General features: G+C 64.2%; 1 protein-coding gene across 1 annotated transcript; it reads left to right on the top strand.

The window, feature by feature from the left end:
* Positions 1-392: 392 nt before the first annotated feature.
* Positions 393-13,976, top strand: SYNPO (synaptopodin; the record flags this gene model as incomplete). Its single annotated transcript, XM_082006083.1, has 3 exons — positions 393-864; positions 9,975-11,884; positions 13,197-13,976. The coding sequence occupies 3 exons, from the start codon at positions 393-395 to the stop codon at positions 13,974-13,976; spliced, it is 3,162 nt and encodes a 1,053-aa protein (XP_081862209.1).
* Positions 13,977-14,602: the final 626 nt, after the last annotated feature.

The raw sequence follows: 14,602 nt of genomic DNA, 5'->3' as shown, positions 1-14,602 counted from the left end.
GTGCCAGGAGCTGCTCTACTGGCTGTGGCCAGAGGAAATCAGTGCATGAATAAGCATCCTCAATGCTCCCCCTTCCCTTCGCACAGGTCTTTCGGTGCTGCTCCTCTGCCCGCCTGGACAAGAGAATTTCCTGCAAAATCCTCCTTGGTGACGTGTGTTCTCCAGGCAAATCCCTGCGGCTGGGTCTCCAAAAGCTGCCCACTCCCGTGGCATCGCACCTGGTCCTCCTGCCTGCAAGAGGAGTAAATCTGGGCTTGCACCCCACACGTGGCCATCTCCCCTCTCAGACGCTGCCCGTGCTCCGAGGGACGCCGCCGGGGAGGAGCCAGCCCCCCGGCCATGCGGAGAGGCTTTGGAAGGTCGCGGCGTGCCGGCGAGGGAAAGCGGCAAAGATGCTGAAGGCAAGGCTGCGGCAGCCCTGCCTGCCAAGCCGGCCTGGCTGCCCCACGCCTGGCGAGGCTGTGCCAAACCCGTGTGCCTGCCACACGGCCGAGGGGGACACCGCGGGGGACACTGGCTGTCGGCAGGAGAGGGGGAGCAGAGCGGGGCAGAGGTGCTGTCAGCTCCGGGATGCTCCCGCCTCTGCGATAGTCGAGCAGGAGGGATGGACGGGGCCACTGGGAGGGAAGGCGAGCGGGAGCTGCCGGCGGGAGCCCGGGGGGCTCAACGGGGACGTGCCGGGTCCCTCGGACAGCAGCAGCCTGGCCTTGGCGGCTGAGCCCACAGCCCTCCAAGAATGCCCCGGCTCTGCCCCAGAGCGGCTCGCCACAGCAGCCAGCCCCACGGCCGACCCCAGCCAGGAGTGGAAAGTGGTGAAGATCCAACGGGTCCTCATCAGCCCTGCTGGCGAGCTGAGGAAAGCGGGTAAGAGAAACCCCCTTTGGCCACCATCCTGCACCCCAAAAAGCACTGCTGTGCTCCTGGGGCCGGGGCTGCCACTGCCCGGCAGAGCGGTGGGAACACCCAGCTCTTCCCGGGGCAGGACCTCCGCTGGGTTAGAGGTCCCAAGCTCCCAGCCGAGCCGCTGGGACTTTTTTAGCTTCAGATGATCTCTGTGGCCTTAAAAATAAGGAGGAATCTGTGGCTTTTCTCGGGAGGGGGGTGGGAAGGCAGCGGGTGCATTCCCGCGATTTCTAAGAGCTCAACCGAGCCCCGAGCAGGGCGTGAGTGGGGTGGGCTTCCCGGTCCTCACTCTGGCCTCGGGGCTTGGTGTGACCCTGCCAAAAGGGACGTGATCAGGGCCAGCACCTGGGGCGCTGCCTAGGACAGGGACACCTCTCCCAGGTCGGTCGGGGCGGGGATGGCCACGTGGCTTCAGGCCATCTCTCTTTCAGCCTCTGGTTTAAAAATTAAGCGCTTTGTTTCAGGCTGGTTGGTTCCTACAACGCTCCCTGCCATCGCCTCGCTTCACAGCCCTGCTTCGCAGCCGTTCCTCTCTGTCACTGTCCCCTCAGCCACAGTGACACAAATACAGGCGCACATCTAGGGTTACCACCACGGCCGCTCCCGCGCCCAGACCTCCCCACCCGGGGGAGATGCTCCCACAGGATTAGACCCATCCTCTTACAGGCATCGGACCCATTTTTAAACCCCGCTTCCACCCTTCTTTCTATTTTGCTCCTGCCCGGCTGTTATCTCAGCTGCCACGCGGCGCCGGGGCAGGTGTGTCACTGTCCTCATGGGATGGCGTTATCGGGATGCTGCTGCTCTGCTCAGAGCCTGGTTTTCCCAAAGCAGCCCCCAGGATGGGGAAGAAGGGGGCCGGCTGGCGATGCTCCACATAAACCTGGTGTCCAGAATCCGCCCCCCCCGCCTTTTTTGGAGTGTCAGATATCCTCAAAACCAGCGGCTCCCTGGATGGGACAAGGGCTGGGAAGCTCAGCCAAGCCCTTTGGCTCACTGCTGCCCCAGCAGCTCCCCCGGCCCTACGGGCATCGTGTTTCAGGGCTCAGCACACAAACCAGACAGACCCAAATAGTCTTCCCGTTTCTCTGCTCCGGGATGGCGGATCTGCGGCAGGGAAAGGTCAGGCCTGACTCTGACCAGGCTCAGCATTTTCCTAACCCGCGCCGCCATCCAGCACTTTTGCTGCCAGCCTGGAATTTTAAAGTAACTCAACAGGTTCGTTGGAAAGAGTTTGTCTGTCCCGTTTCCTCCCCCTCCAAGTGAGATCACCACCAGCCGCTGCCTGCGGGACCCGTCAGACTTTCCAGAGCCTCCGGGCAGGATGTCGCTGAGGGTCCTGAGTGCCGGCAGCAGTGCTGGGACCTTGCAAAACCCCGCAGATTTGAGAAGGAGAGGTTTGGTTCAGAGCAGGGACGGCAGCAGAGGAGGGAGGGAAGGGCAAATCCCTGTGCAGGTGGCAACAGAGCTGCCTCTGCAGCAGCAGGAGCATCCCCGGGAGGCGTTGAGGATTTGCTCCTCTTCTCCTTAGCTGTCTGGGGGTAAAATACATACCCGCTCCCCACGCAGCTCCTGCAAGAGAAAGAGGTGCATCCATCTGCACCCAAAATTGTGCAGGGGTGGTCCCGTGAGCTGGGAGCTAAGCAGGTCCCCCCCCGCCGAGCAGTGCAGACCCATCCAGGCAGGTCCCGGGTGCCCCTTTGGTCCTCATCCAGCAGCCCAAGGCCAGGATGGCTTCTCCCAGGTACCCGGCACAGCGGCCCAAGCTGGTTGGCACCTCTCGGGGCAGGCTGGGGAGAACAGGAGCCCTGGGTAGAGGCAGCAGCTGGGAGATGCAGGAGGCAGGACTGGTTTCTCTGTCTGGTGTGCAAATAAACAGAAGGTTTCGCTCCCTGCGGGCTGCCGAGCTAGCGCCAGTCTCCCTCAAAAACCAGAAAAGCACAAAAAAGCAAAGAGGGGCAGGAAGAAAGGAAATTAGAAAGGCAAAAAATCAGGCCAAGAGCTCATCCTGTGGCATGGACAGGCGCGGGAAGAGGGTGAGGCTGGTCCCGCTCTGCAGCCCCAGTGGCAGAGGCGTGGTGGAGGTGGGAGGTGGGAGGTGGTGCTGGCTCCCCGGAAAGCACCTCTCCCAGGGCTGTAGTCCCCCCGCCACTGGGAGCAGACCACCCCTGGCAGAGGGCTTTTGGTGTTCCTCTTCCCAGGGGGTCCCCAGGGCGGTGACACCGGTGCTGGCTTTTTGCCCAGCTCCCAGTGCCCCCAATTCTTTAGGCACGGGGGGACACCGTCAGCAAGGGGAGGCCCTGCTTCCCTGCCAGCGCCTGGAGCGCAAGGGGCTGCAGGTCCCCAGCAGCGCTGGGAAGAGGGAAAGGGGGTGAGCAGGGCTGGGTAAGGGGGTGCCGCGGGATCGAATAGGGATGCGCAGGGCAGGGATAAGGGGGTGCCCCAGGCTGGGTAAGGGGATGCCCCGGGCTGGGTAAGGGGATGCACAGGGCAGGGATAAGGAGGTGCCCCGAGCTGGGTCAGGGGGTGCCCCGGGCTGGGTCAGGGGTGCCCTGGCTGCTCTCGCCCCGGCAGCGGGCTCAGGGCAGGCCCAGCCGGGACGGGAAGCGGTGGGGCGGCTGCCAGTGCCGCCGGGAACGGGGGACCCGTCCCGTCGGTCGGTCGGTCGGGGCGGGCAGGGGCAGAGCCGGCGGGACCCGCCACCCCCCGGCCCCGGCCCCCGCCCGCCGCCCCCCCCGGGCCCGCTCCGAGGGCGGAGCTGCCGCAACTTTCCTGCCCGCCGCCTCCTCCCCGGTGCAGTCGGGCTGCGAGGGGCGGCGGCGGCACCGGCACCGGCACCGCGGGTAGGGCCGGGGCTGGGGGGCCGGGGGGGGCAGCCGGCCGGGAGGGCCGGGGCAGGGACCGGGGGGTGCGAGTGGAGAAGGGCGGGGGCGGGGGGGGTGGTCTGGTGGGGTGGGATCTAGGGATGTCTGAGGGTGCCGAGGCGCTGTCAGTGCACGGGGGGGTCCGGGAGTGCTGATGGTGGGCGAAGGGCGAGCGGAGCCGCGCACAGCCCGGGGGCAGGCGAGGGCTGCGCGGGGTTTCTGTCTCTCTCTCTCTCCCTCCCTCTAAATTAGCCGGGCGGGTGTCGGTTCCCTCTGCCCACACCCAGGGTCCGGTGCGGGGCGTGGGAGGCACAGCGGGGGACCGTGGGGGGGTGTGTGGGTCGCCCCGGGGGTCGGCAGGGTCGCACCTCCCAGCTCTGAAGAGCGTCTTCCCAGTTAACGTCCCCTGTCCCCCCCGGCGGGGACGTGATCTCCCCTGGCCGTGCCACCCCGAGACACGAGGTCTGTCCCTCTGGCTTGGCAGCCAGCGGGATGGATCCTTTACGAGTTGTGCAAGGGACGGGCCAAGGCCCCATTTCGTCCTGCTCCGTCCATCCAGCGGGGCCGAGCCAAGCCAGATGACCTTCTCTCGCCAGGCCAGCGGTTCCAGCTCACGGCACCCACCCGGCGAGGCTGTCACCGCAGCCCGGGATGTGTTGCGGCGAGTCCGAGCACTGGCTGGCATCAGGGGGCTGGGACTCACCTGCCAGGAGGGATGGGGTCCCCGTGGTACCCGGCCATGGGATGGGCTGGCTCTACTGTGCTCTGGGCAGATGGATGGCAGGGCAGCCTGGAGGAGGCTCCAGCCTCCTTTTCAAAGCTAAAAGCTTAATTTTGGCCAGCTGGGGGAAGGTGCTGCCTCTGCTTTCCAGCAGCCTCTTCTTCCCCAGCATGGATGCACACAGGGCTGGGGCTGCTCACTGCATCCCCTTGGCTTGGTGTGGCCCAGGAGAGCAGGACAGGGGCAGCCAGTCCCTATTAAAGAGCAAAAAGCCCCCAGACCCTCTTCCCCCTGCCCCCGGGTGGCAGATGGGGGCCCCAGGGCTTGCTGCTTGGAGACTGCGGGGCTGATTTTCGTCAGCATTTGGGTGCTGGGCAAAGCAGAGTGGGCATGGCTGCAAGCCGGGAGGAGCGTGGGGAGGCAAACAGCTCCAAATCCAGCAAAGCCCTCACAAATAGAGCGTAGGGAAAACTTGCAAGCGCATCGAATTTTCTCACTGTGCCAGATTTTGTCACTGGCAAAGTCGCCTGCGAGGAGAGGCCCAGCACTGTGCGCCCTGCCAGGCAGGCGAGGTCGCTCCCACCGTGGCACCCACCGCTTGCACGGGGGCTTTTTGGGTCTGCAGGGCTAACACGGATAAAAACTTCATGGAGGTTTTATATCTGGGGTATAAGAGGGTTGGAAGCAGGGAATGAGGCAGAAAATTGTCATATTTTTATCCATATGTTTGAATCGTATCTGTTTCTAGCTAGCTCGACTGCCTGTCTGTGCTACCCTCCTTGTTTTCCTAGGCACAGATTATTTGGGATAACTCTGGGAGCTGGAGGGAAGCGCAGACATAAATGTGTGCAAGTTAGTGTGCATTGCAAAAAATCGTGCACAGCTGTAGTTGGGGCAAAAGGCCAGTTGGCTTCTCTGCCAAAAAACCTGCTTACATTTCCTCGGTGTCCAGAGCCCTCAATGTTCAGGGTGAAAATACTGGGTCCCCCCCTCCCCAGCACCGCCCAGTTGTAGATGTGCATTTGGGTTTGTGGCAGGGAGGTGGCACAGCGGCATGTGTCCCTCTGGAGATGGGGTTTGTCTCAGTTTAATTCTTGGTTTTGCTGGTGGGATTTTGCCAGCAAGAGGCACCATTTGGGTTGACGCACAGCAGCCCAAGAAATGATTGGAAACGGGGAAAAGTGCCTGCGCATTTACGGATGGCGGCTGCTGCGCTGTGTGAAGGTGGATTTCAGGGTTCTGGTCCATGCTCTGCCTGGTACTGAACAGCCCTGGGGCCGGCGGGTGGTCCTGTGGGGCATCCTGAGCATCATCTTACGAGCTGGCCAAGGTGGGCTGCAGCGTTGCGATGGCGAAGCATCCAAACCAGGAGCAGGCTAGGGGTAGATTTTGGAGTTACCTGCCAGCCTTGAGTCCAAGATTTCACACGGCCTGTTGCATCCCACCAGTTTCACCGGGACTCTGGTACATCTCGGCTTCTCTATACAAGGGCTTTTCACCGTCACGCTCAGTGCTCGCAGCCACACAGACCTGCAAGGTGACAGCCTCCAAGTAGCTGGTTTTCTTCATGTTTCATCCCGGCCATATCAAGACCAGCAACTTCCTTGAATCTGCCAGCTCAGAGAGCCCTGGGGTATCTCCTCTCCCTGCAATTTGGGGCCAAATCCTCATCTCTTTCCAACTCTTGGAGTCAATGTCAGGGCAGGGCAGGCCACAAGCAGGTGGGTCTGATACATCCTCCACCATCATTCAGGGTTGGATGGTGACTCCAGCCTTTGCTGGCCGGACTTCAGACGCTCTGCAGTAGCATTGTGTGTGGGGACCCATCCTTTGCACAGAAAGCTGAGCTGGAAGAAGGATTTTTTTCCCCATCTGGCCAGGAGGGGAGAGCAACAAAAATGCCTTTCATCACCCTCATCATCCTCACTCTGGAGGAGAGAGCACAGTACGTGCTGTGGGAAGGATGACTGACAGCTGAGTAAGAAGCTGTTAAGCTCTGCACTTGGGGGATGTTGTTGGAAGTCACCCCGGGACAATGGGAAACCTATGGAGCAAGTGCCTATCTATATAAATATATAGATAGAGATCTATAGGCTCCTCTGGGCAGAGCTGAAGTATATTGCACTGAAATAGCACTCGGGGGCTGGCTGCTCGCATGTGCTGGGAGGCCGGTGATCTTGCGGGGCACAGGGATCTCCGCAGGGCTGGGGGCTGCTGGGGGACCCCCCAACGCAGGGATGCGGCAGCAGAGGGGGCTGGCAGGGCTGGATTCATTGTTCTTGGAAGAAGCTGGGACATTTGGAGAGGGGAGATGTTTCCTTCCCAAAGGGCAGCGTGGTGGCGAGCCGGTGCGTGGCATGGGAAGGAAGGAAGGAAGGAAGGAAGAGTGGAAGAGCGTGAGAAGAGCCGGTCACCTTTTGGATTTTGGACTGGACGCCCGTTAATGGGCGGAAGCCAGTTTCCAGTGCTGCACGAGCCCCAGGCGCCCTCGGCTGTGCATAGTTTTGCTTTCGCCTCCTCCCCGCACCACTCAGGCTGCCTTCGGCCCCGCACCCCTCCTCCTCCTCCCCAGCACCTGGACATTTTCAGCGCGTTGAGCTGGGGCCGGGGGGAGCATGCAGCCGGAGCCCGCCCGAGGCTGCCCAGCTGGCAGGGGATGGCGGGGAAGGATGAAGGGACGTTCCCTGCGGCTGGGAGGGGAGCGAGGGGTGCAGGAGCCGCCCCGGGTGACAGGGGTGCCGCCGGCCCCCGTGGCAGATGGCTGAAGGCTCGTGCGTCAGGTCGAATAACCTCATCCCGCGGCTCAGGGTGGAGCAGGGAGGGGAGGGAGGTGGTCCCTGCCCTTCGGCTGGGGATGGGATGTCATCCTGGGTTGAGCGGTGGTGAGCGACATTTGCAACCTCCTGCAGAGCCAGGTTGCAGAGCTGCAGGGTCTGTCTGCCCATCTGTCCATCTGTCTGTCTGTCTGTCTGTCTGCTGGGCTGCGTGCGGCTGTGCAGGCAGGGCAGCGTTACAGGGTTGTTGTCTGCAATTTCCTCTGGCCTGCTGCAGGCTTCGGTGCTCTCCATCCGTGCGGTAAAAATTGGATGCGAAGAGCAATTATTACCCGCCCCAGCATTCCCATCCGTATCCTGAGGGATCCATTCCCAGCAGGCTCAGGTGGAGCAGCCCGGGGATGGCGGGTACCAGGCAGGAGGGGCAGAGGGGCTGCTGGAAGCACACAGGGGATGGGGGTCTGCGCGGCGATGCTGGCAAGGGATGCCAGATGGGGGATTTCAGGTGGGGTCCCCCACCCTGCAGCACCCCCTGCCCCAAGGGGTGCCTGTGCCCGGGGCGGCAGCAAGGGCTGGGGATACCTGGGGGCAAAATCCCAGGGGGGCAAATCCCAGCACTGGTCCGGGCTACGCGGGAGCGTATCCGGTGGCTAGTCCAAGCAGGAACAGGCTGGCCAAGAGCTGAGTCATCCCTCCAGCGTGGAGGAGATCCTCCAAGGCCCCTCAGTTGCTGTTAAAAGGCAGTAGCAAGAGCAAGAGGCTGCGAAATGGCTCCGCCGAGAGCTCGGCTTCTTAGGCGGCCTTGGCCTCCAAGGAAGCAAGGATGCTCGGCTCGGAGCACGAAATTCGCAGACATCTGGAGCCTGTGGCTTGTTTCTCAACGGCTCCTTGGCCGTATTTCTCCTCTACTTCGGAGATAAAGGCGGCGAGGGTGACCCCGCAGAGCAGGAGCCGCGGTGCTGGCCGCCCTCCAGCATCCCGGCCGGAGGAAACTGCGGCCCCGCTGTGTGCCGCCGCCAAAGCAAACAGAAATGGGGCGTTAAACAATGCCGGGCGCTAACTGGGGGAGATGTTGGCTGCCAGCGTCGCCGCTGCGGACGGGCTCCTCGTCTCCAGGAGAGAGTTTCCACTGGCATCTCTGCCTCCTCTCCCCCATGCCCAGCCAAAACCCTCCCGTCGGGCAGCCCAAAGGCTTAATCCACCCTCCTCCTCCCCTCCGGCCCCTCCAGGGAGGCAGGGCCATCCTGCATGCCCTGGTGGTGCTGGGGCCAGGGCAGGGACTCGCTGGGTGCTGGGAGAGGTGGGAGGGATGAAGAGTGAGGAAGAGGAGATGCCCAGCTTCCAGCAGCCCTTCTGCTTCACCGTGGGCTTGCTGGAAGGATTGGGCTTAGTCATCCATCCCTTCCCTCGCTGGTAGGCTGAGCCACTGCTGAAAATATCCTGGAAGGCTCCCAAGCGGCACAGAAGGCAAGAAAATGAGAAACACATGAAGGAAGGGAAGAAGGGAAGGGACGGGACGGGACGGGACGGGACGGGAAGGGAAGGGAAGGGAAGGGAAGGGAAGGGAAGGGAAGGGAAGGGAAGGGAAGGGAAGGGAAGGGAAGGGAAGGGAAGGGAAGGGAAGGGAAGGGAAGGGAAGGGAAGGGAAGCGGGTGCTGGCGGCACCCAGGGAGCAGGGCTCAGGGCGGGCGGCCCTGGCCACCCACCTCCCTGCCGGGACCGGAGCAGGTACACCCCATCACAGCTGTCCCGGCAGCGCCTTTGGGGAGGGGGCTGCACCTTTGGTGGGTGCTGGGGTGATGCTGATTCTCTGCACCCGTGCCTGTCCCTGAGCAGTGGCCGGGAACGCTGCCCTTCCCACGGGCGCTTCAGGGCGAGCTCGTAGGAAATTGCTCACCCCGAGAAAATGCGTTCCCGGTAGCTCCACATCCTTTTGGCCTTCGGGAAGGGCTGGTGCCCTGACCTTTTGGCCAGCACACGAGAAGCCCAGCAGCACTCCAGCCGCTCGCCGCAGGGCTTTCGCTGGGCCTTTAGCACGTTGCTTTTAGCCCTTGCATAGGCTCGGAAGGCAGGAGGCTGGTGCCTTGCTGCGGGCTGCGTCCGTGCCCAGCGGGTCGGGATCTGCACAGCTTCTGTCGGCTGCTGCCATCTTGTGTTTCTCCATAACAAGTCCCCAGATGGGGCTGGCCGCGAGCCTTCGCGTGAGGTGATGGCGGGCTGGCATCTCCCCACTGATGCTGGGCTGGCTTTCCTGCCCGCTCGGGGCCGAGCGTGTCGGGATTTGGGGCGAGGGGCCGGGTGACACCACTGGCCCCTTCCCTGCCCACTGCTTCTTCGAGCCGGGGGCCAAAACCATGTGAGCTGCAACCTGAGACCTGCCAAAGCCCTTGGAGAAATTCCTTTCCCGTACGGTCACTACGGTGGGCGTGCAGAGCCCGGCCAAAATATGGGGAGGGCAGGGAGGAAAGGTCCTGAGTGCCCCCGGGGCTTTGTCCTCTGTCCCCCCGGTGTGCAGAGCTGCGTCTTGGCGGGGGCCACCCTGGGTCTTCATCACCCGGGAGTGGGATATCCCCCCTGCATACCCCAGCCCCAGAGCATCCCTCCTGCCTTCCCCCAGCAACCTGGAGGAAGGGCTGCCGGTCCTGGGAGGGGAAGGCTGGGATCCCACATCTCCTCTGAGCCCCCCTAACCCCCCGTCTCCCCTCTGCCCAGGTCTCTCCCGCAGCGCCAGCCTCTCTGAGAAGGAGCTGAAGGAGGCGAAGGCGCAGAGCCGGAGGATCGCGGCGCAGCTCACCACAGCACCCGGCCCCAGCTCCAAGGGCGTCCTGCTCTTCAACCGCCGCAAGCAGCGCGTCGACGGGCTCGCCAGGGCTGGGCATGGCGGGGGGCTGCCGCTGAGCCCCGTGCCCCCGCCTCGGCAAGCAGCCATGGAGGAAGGCGAGGGGCAGGGGACGAAGCCAGAGCCTGACCAGCCTGGCACTCTGGGAGAGGGGCTGCGGGCAAACGCCTCCCCATGCCGGGAGCCGCCTGCCGAAGTCCAGCAGGTCCCGCTTAGTGTCTACCTGAAGGAGAACATGGCATCGGCGGCCACCAACGGCGTGCAGGAGCGGACAGCCGGCGGGATGGAGAGTGGGGCAGGGGGGCTCGGGGATGCAGGAGACCCTGTGGGACCGAGCACGGCATCTCTTACCCTGCCACAGAGCCCCGAGGAAGGGAAGAATGGCAAGGTGCCCGGTGAGGTGCCCGGCGAGGTGCCCAGCACACTGGCGGGGACAGCCACAGGGGCGGCATGCCCAGCTGGCCGGCAGCAGAACGGGGCACAGGGCCGGCAGTACTACGAGGTCCATCTCACCCTGGCCAAGCCCAAGCCTGTGAAGAACCGGACGGCCAGACCCTTCGGCACCCAGGCGTCCCCCACCAGTGGCCAGCCCACGGAGGGACCTGCTGCCACCGAGCTGCCCCCACCACCCACCTATGCGGAGACCTTGAGCAGCCCCCCGCCGCTCACCCGTGTCCGCTCGCCCCCCGCCTACTCTGCCCTGTACCCGCCCCGGGAGCAGAAGATGCTCCCAGGTCCCCCCCCGGGCTGCGGGGTGAGCGGACCAAACCCCCTACCCAAAACGGGGATCCTGGAGGAGTCGGCTGCCCGCAGAGCCAGCAGAAAGTCCATGTTCACCTTTGTTGAGAAGCCGAAGCTGGGCCCCAACCCCGATCTGCTGGATCTGGTCCAGAGCGCGGACAGCAGGAAGAAGCAGAAGGAGCAGGGGGAGCCCGGTGCTGAGGAGGAGTCCTTTGCCCTCGGGGCCGAAGCCGCCAACTTTGTCCCCAACAGCACAGCCAGGGGCAGGCAGCACCTCCCTCCAGCCGATGACACTCCGGCGTGGTCCTCCTGCCTCAAGTCTCCCACCATCCAGCCAAAGCCGAAGCCACAGCCCAGCCACAACCTCAGTGAAGCGAGAGGGAAGGGGGCTGAGCTCTTCGCACGCCGGCAGTCCAGGATGGAGAAGTTCATCATCGAGGCTCCCTCCCAGCCTGAGCTGCTGCGGTCCCCGTCGCCCACCATGTCTCTGCCTCCCTCCTGGAAGTACGACACCAGCGCTTGCCTGTCACCCATGGTCTCCAGACATCACTCCAAGAGTCCCTCCAGGCCCTCCAAAACCCCGCCAGCGTCTCTGTATGGTGCCAGCCTGATGGAGAACGAAGTCTCCCAGAAGGAGCTGGAGATCTCCAAGCACCAGCCCTACCAGCTCCAGTCTTCGCTCTTCATCCTCTCCCCATCCAAGGGGCCGGCGAGGTCCATGCCCCAGGAGATGCCTCCACCCAGACCCTCTCTTCCCGACGCCTACCCCTACCCCCAGCAAACCTCCTGCCCGACCTCTCCGTTGCCTCCTTCCCCTGTTTGGCATCCCCGCGCCGTGCCTGGCGCCGGCCAGACCACCTCCAGCCCCTTCCCCGGTGCCGCTGGGGCTCTGCCCCTGACTCACGGCGGCCATGCTGGTCCCGGAGCCCCGACCGAGGTGCTGCTGGCCTCCCCGTGCCGCCTGCTGCCGCCCCGAGTGAAGGGGGGCTTCCAGGCGCCCCGGCCCTCCTACTCCACCAGGAATGCCGGCATCGAGCCGCAGGTGTGGAAACCTTCTTTTTACTACAAGTAGTGATGGCGGAGAGAAAAACACGGGGGTTTTTAGGCTTCCCTCCGCTGACTGAGTCCTCTCTGACTGCTCAGGGGTGTGCCAAAAAGCCAAACCAACCACAAAAAAAGGGGGAAAAAAGAAAAGGAAATAGAAAAAAGAAGTAGCTGGGAGGCTGCGGTGCCAGGACTGTGGGTGAGACAGGTGCTGCCAAGCCCCTGGTGTAACGGGAGCCGAGGGGTCCCGGGGAAGCAGCAGGAGTTAAGGCCATAGAGCCCATGGGATCCCAAAGAGCTGTTGGGAGCCTGCTCATCCCATGGGACCACCGGCACTTTCTCTCTACTCTTGCCTGGAAACTGTATGGAGCATCACATCTCTGGCTCCGTCCTTTCCTCACTTCCTGCCTTTCCAGCTCTCGCAGCCGGCAGCTGCCGGTTCTGCCCGCTCACGCACAGCCCCTCTGTCCTGCCGGCTGCTATCGGCCTCCTACCAAAGCAAAGCCGGAGGGGACACACCGCCTTTCCGCCTCACTGTGCCTGCTCCTGTCTCTCATGCTGCTCCTTCAGGATCTGTCCTCGTTTGCTTCCATGCCACAGAGGAGAGCCACATCCCCGGGGAAACGGCAGAGCCCCACGGTGCCGGGGACTCTGCGGGGTCCCTCCCCACGCTCAGTGCCGGAGCTGGGGACAGGCAGCGCTGCTTGGCACGGCCGGGAGCGAGGGATGTGCCGGGCGGAGGAGGGCAGGCGAGGGCAGGGCCGGCTGGGTGATGCTCAGCCTTGATGCTCATGGTCCGGCCCGTGCTGCGCTCTCGCCACTCTCCCTGCGCTAACGAGTTGCCTTTCGACTGCGCTTTTATTTCTCCTGCGTTTTTCTTTGGTTTTTCCCTCCTTCTGAATACACTCTCTGCGCTGTCAGACCTGGCTCTTCTCTTCCCTGCTGGCGCGGGAGCAGCTGCCGGGCAATGGACCCCCGGGGCGGCACAGGGGGGTCTCCGTGCGTCACCCGGAGGGAGGCTTTAGGAAGCTGCAGGTAGTGAGAGGTCCTGGGTCATATTTTGGGCAAGGGTGATCATTTGCAAGCTCAGCCTGCCCCAAACTCTTCGGCTGGCGAGGGGCTGAGGAGACAAACGCATTTTTGCGGAGCCCTTGCAGGGGGTGCAATGCATGAGGATGCATCCCCAGTTCCCATGGGGCTGAGCCAGCATGAAGCTTGCCCCAGCACCAGTCCTGCCCCCGTCCCTCTGCTCTGTCCCCTTCACCCCCCTGAGCAGTGCCGGCACTAACCCGCTCTCTGTCCCTCTCCAGGAAAGGCGGACGTCCCTCCCCGCCTCACCCACCTGGACGCCCCGGCTGGCGCGGCGCCCGGGCAGCCTGGACGGCTGGGCCAGCCCGGCCTCAGTGCCCGAGCTGGATGAGGGACCCCCCATGTCCCCTCCGTGGAGCGAGAGGTCCCTGTCCCCGCTGCGGCAGGACGCCGACCCCCGGGCCAGCCGGCAGATGCAAGCACGGCTCGCCAGGAACATCATCAACGCTGCTCGGAGAAAAAGCTCCTCTCCCAAAGCCGTGGGGCCAGAGGGCTCTCAGCCCTTCAGCCCCATCCCCACTGGCCCCCCCAGCCTGCCCCAGTCCCCCCGGCTGGCACGGCTGGAGGGCTCCAGAGCCCTGGCACCGCAGGCTGCCGGCAGCGTGCTGGGGAGCCCGGGCAGCCCCTCGCTCACCCACAAAAGCCCCCTGCGATCGCCCCGGGCTGACGGCCCCCAGTGTCATGCCTCCCCTGGGATGCCCCGAGCCACCTGGGCAGAAGGTCGCCGGCTCCTGCTGCCACCCAGCGTGTCCTCCTGCCCTGTCCCCGGGCTGTCCCCCAGCCCCAAGAGCCCCCTGCCATCTCCCGTGGTGGGTGGGCGGTCCCCGGCCAGGCGCTGCACCTCCCGGTCCCCGACAGACTCGGACGTCTCCCTCGACTCCGAAGACTCGGGGGCCAAGAGCCCGGGCATCCACAGCTTCAACCTCTGCCCCCGGGGCTGGACCAGCAGCCTGCGGCTGAAGCCCGGGGGGCTGCCCTCGGGGGCCCCCTGCACCTCCTAGGCGAGCCAGCCCTGGCCAGGCCACCCTGTCCCCAGCCCTGCCAGCCCAGGCGATGCCACCCACTGATCCCGCACCGGGAACACCCCAACCCTAGGGGCTGCCGTCCCCCAAAACTGGCGTCCCTGCTCCCCGGCGGAGCTACCGCAGCCCCTCAGCGTGCCGGTGGGGTCAGGTGCCTCCCGCCTGCCTGCTGTCCCATGGCCCCGCTCTATTTTTACCACCCTAACCTTTCAGGGCAGGACTGCCTGGTCAGCAGGCAGAGCAGGCAGAGCAGGCAGCGGCGGGGAGGCAGCCCCTGGCACAGCCCCCTGCGTCCGCAGCCCTGCACCACAGAGCAGGGATGGGGACAGGCTCAGTGGTTCCCTGTGAGTACCCTGTCCCCAGCACCGGGGTGTCACAGACCCCGGCACCCCGCAGCTCTGCTTTCCCGGGTGGCACAGCCGGTGCCGCTGCCCGCGGGGTCACGGCACACCTGGCAGGGGTGGGCAGTGCCGAGCGGGTGCCGCAGCCGGGACACCCCGTTCCAGCCTGTCCCAGCCTCCAGATTTGTCTGGTTTCAACTGAAACTAGATTCTGGGAAGGAAAAGTTAATTTTTTATTCCAGCCCCCAGCCCTCCAGTTCTTCA

This window comes from Phaethon aethereus (assembly GCF_964289735.1).
Source record: "Phaethon aethereus genome assembly, chromosome: 14".
Lineage (NCBI taxonomy): Eukaryota > Metazoa > Chordata > Aves > Phaethontiformes > Phaethontidae > Phaethon > Phaethon aethereus.
This window is presented reverse-complemented; position numbering and strand designations above follow the sequence as displayed.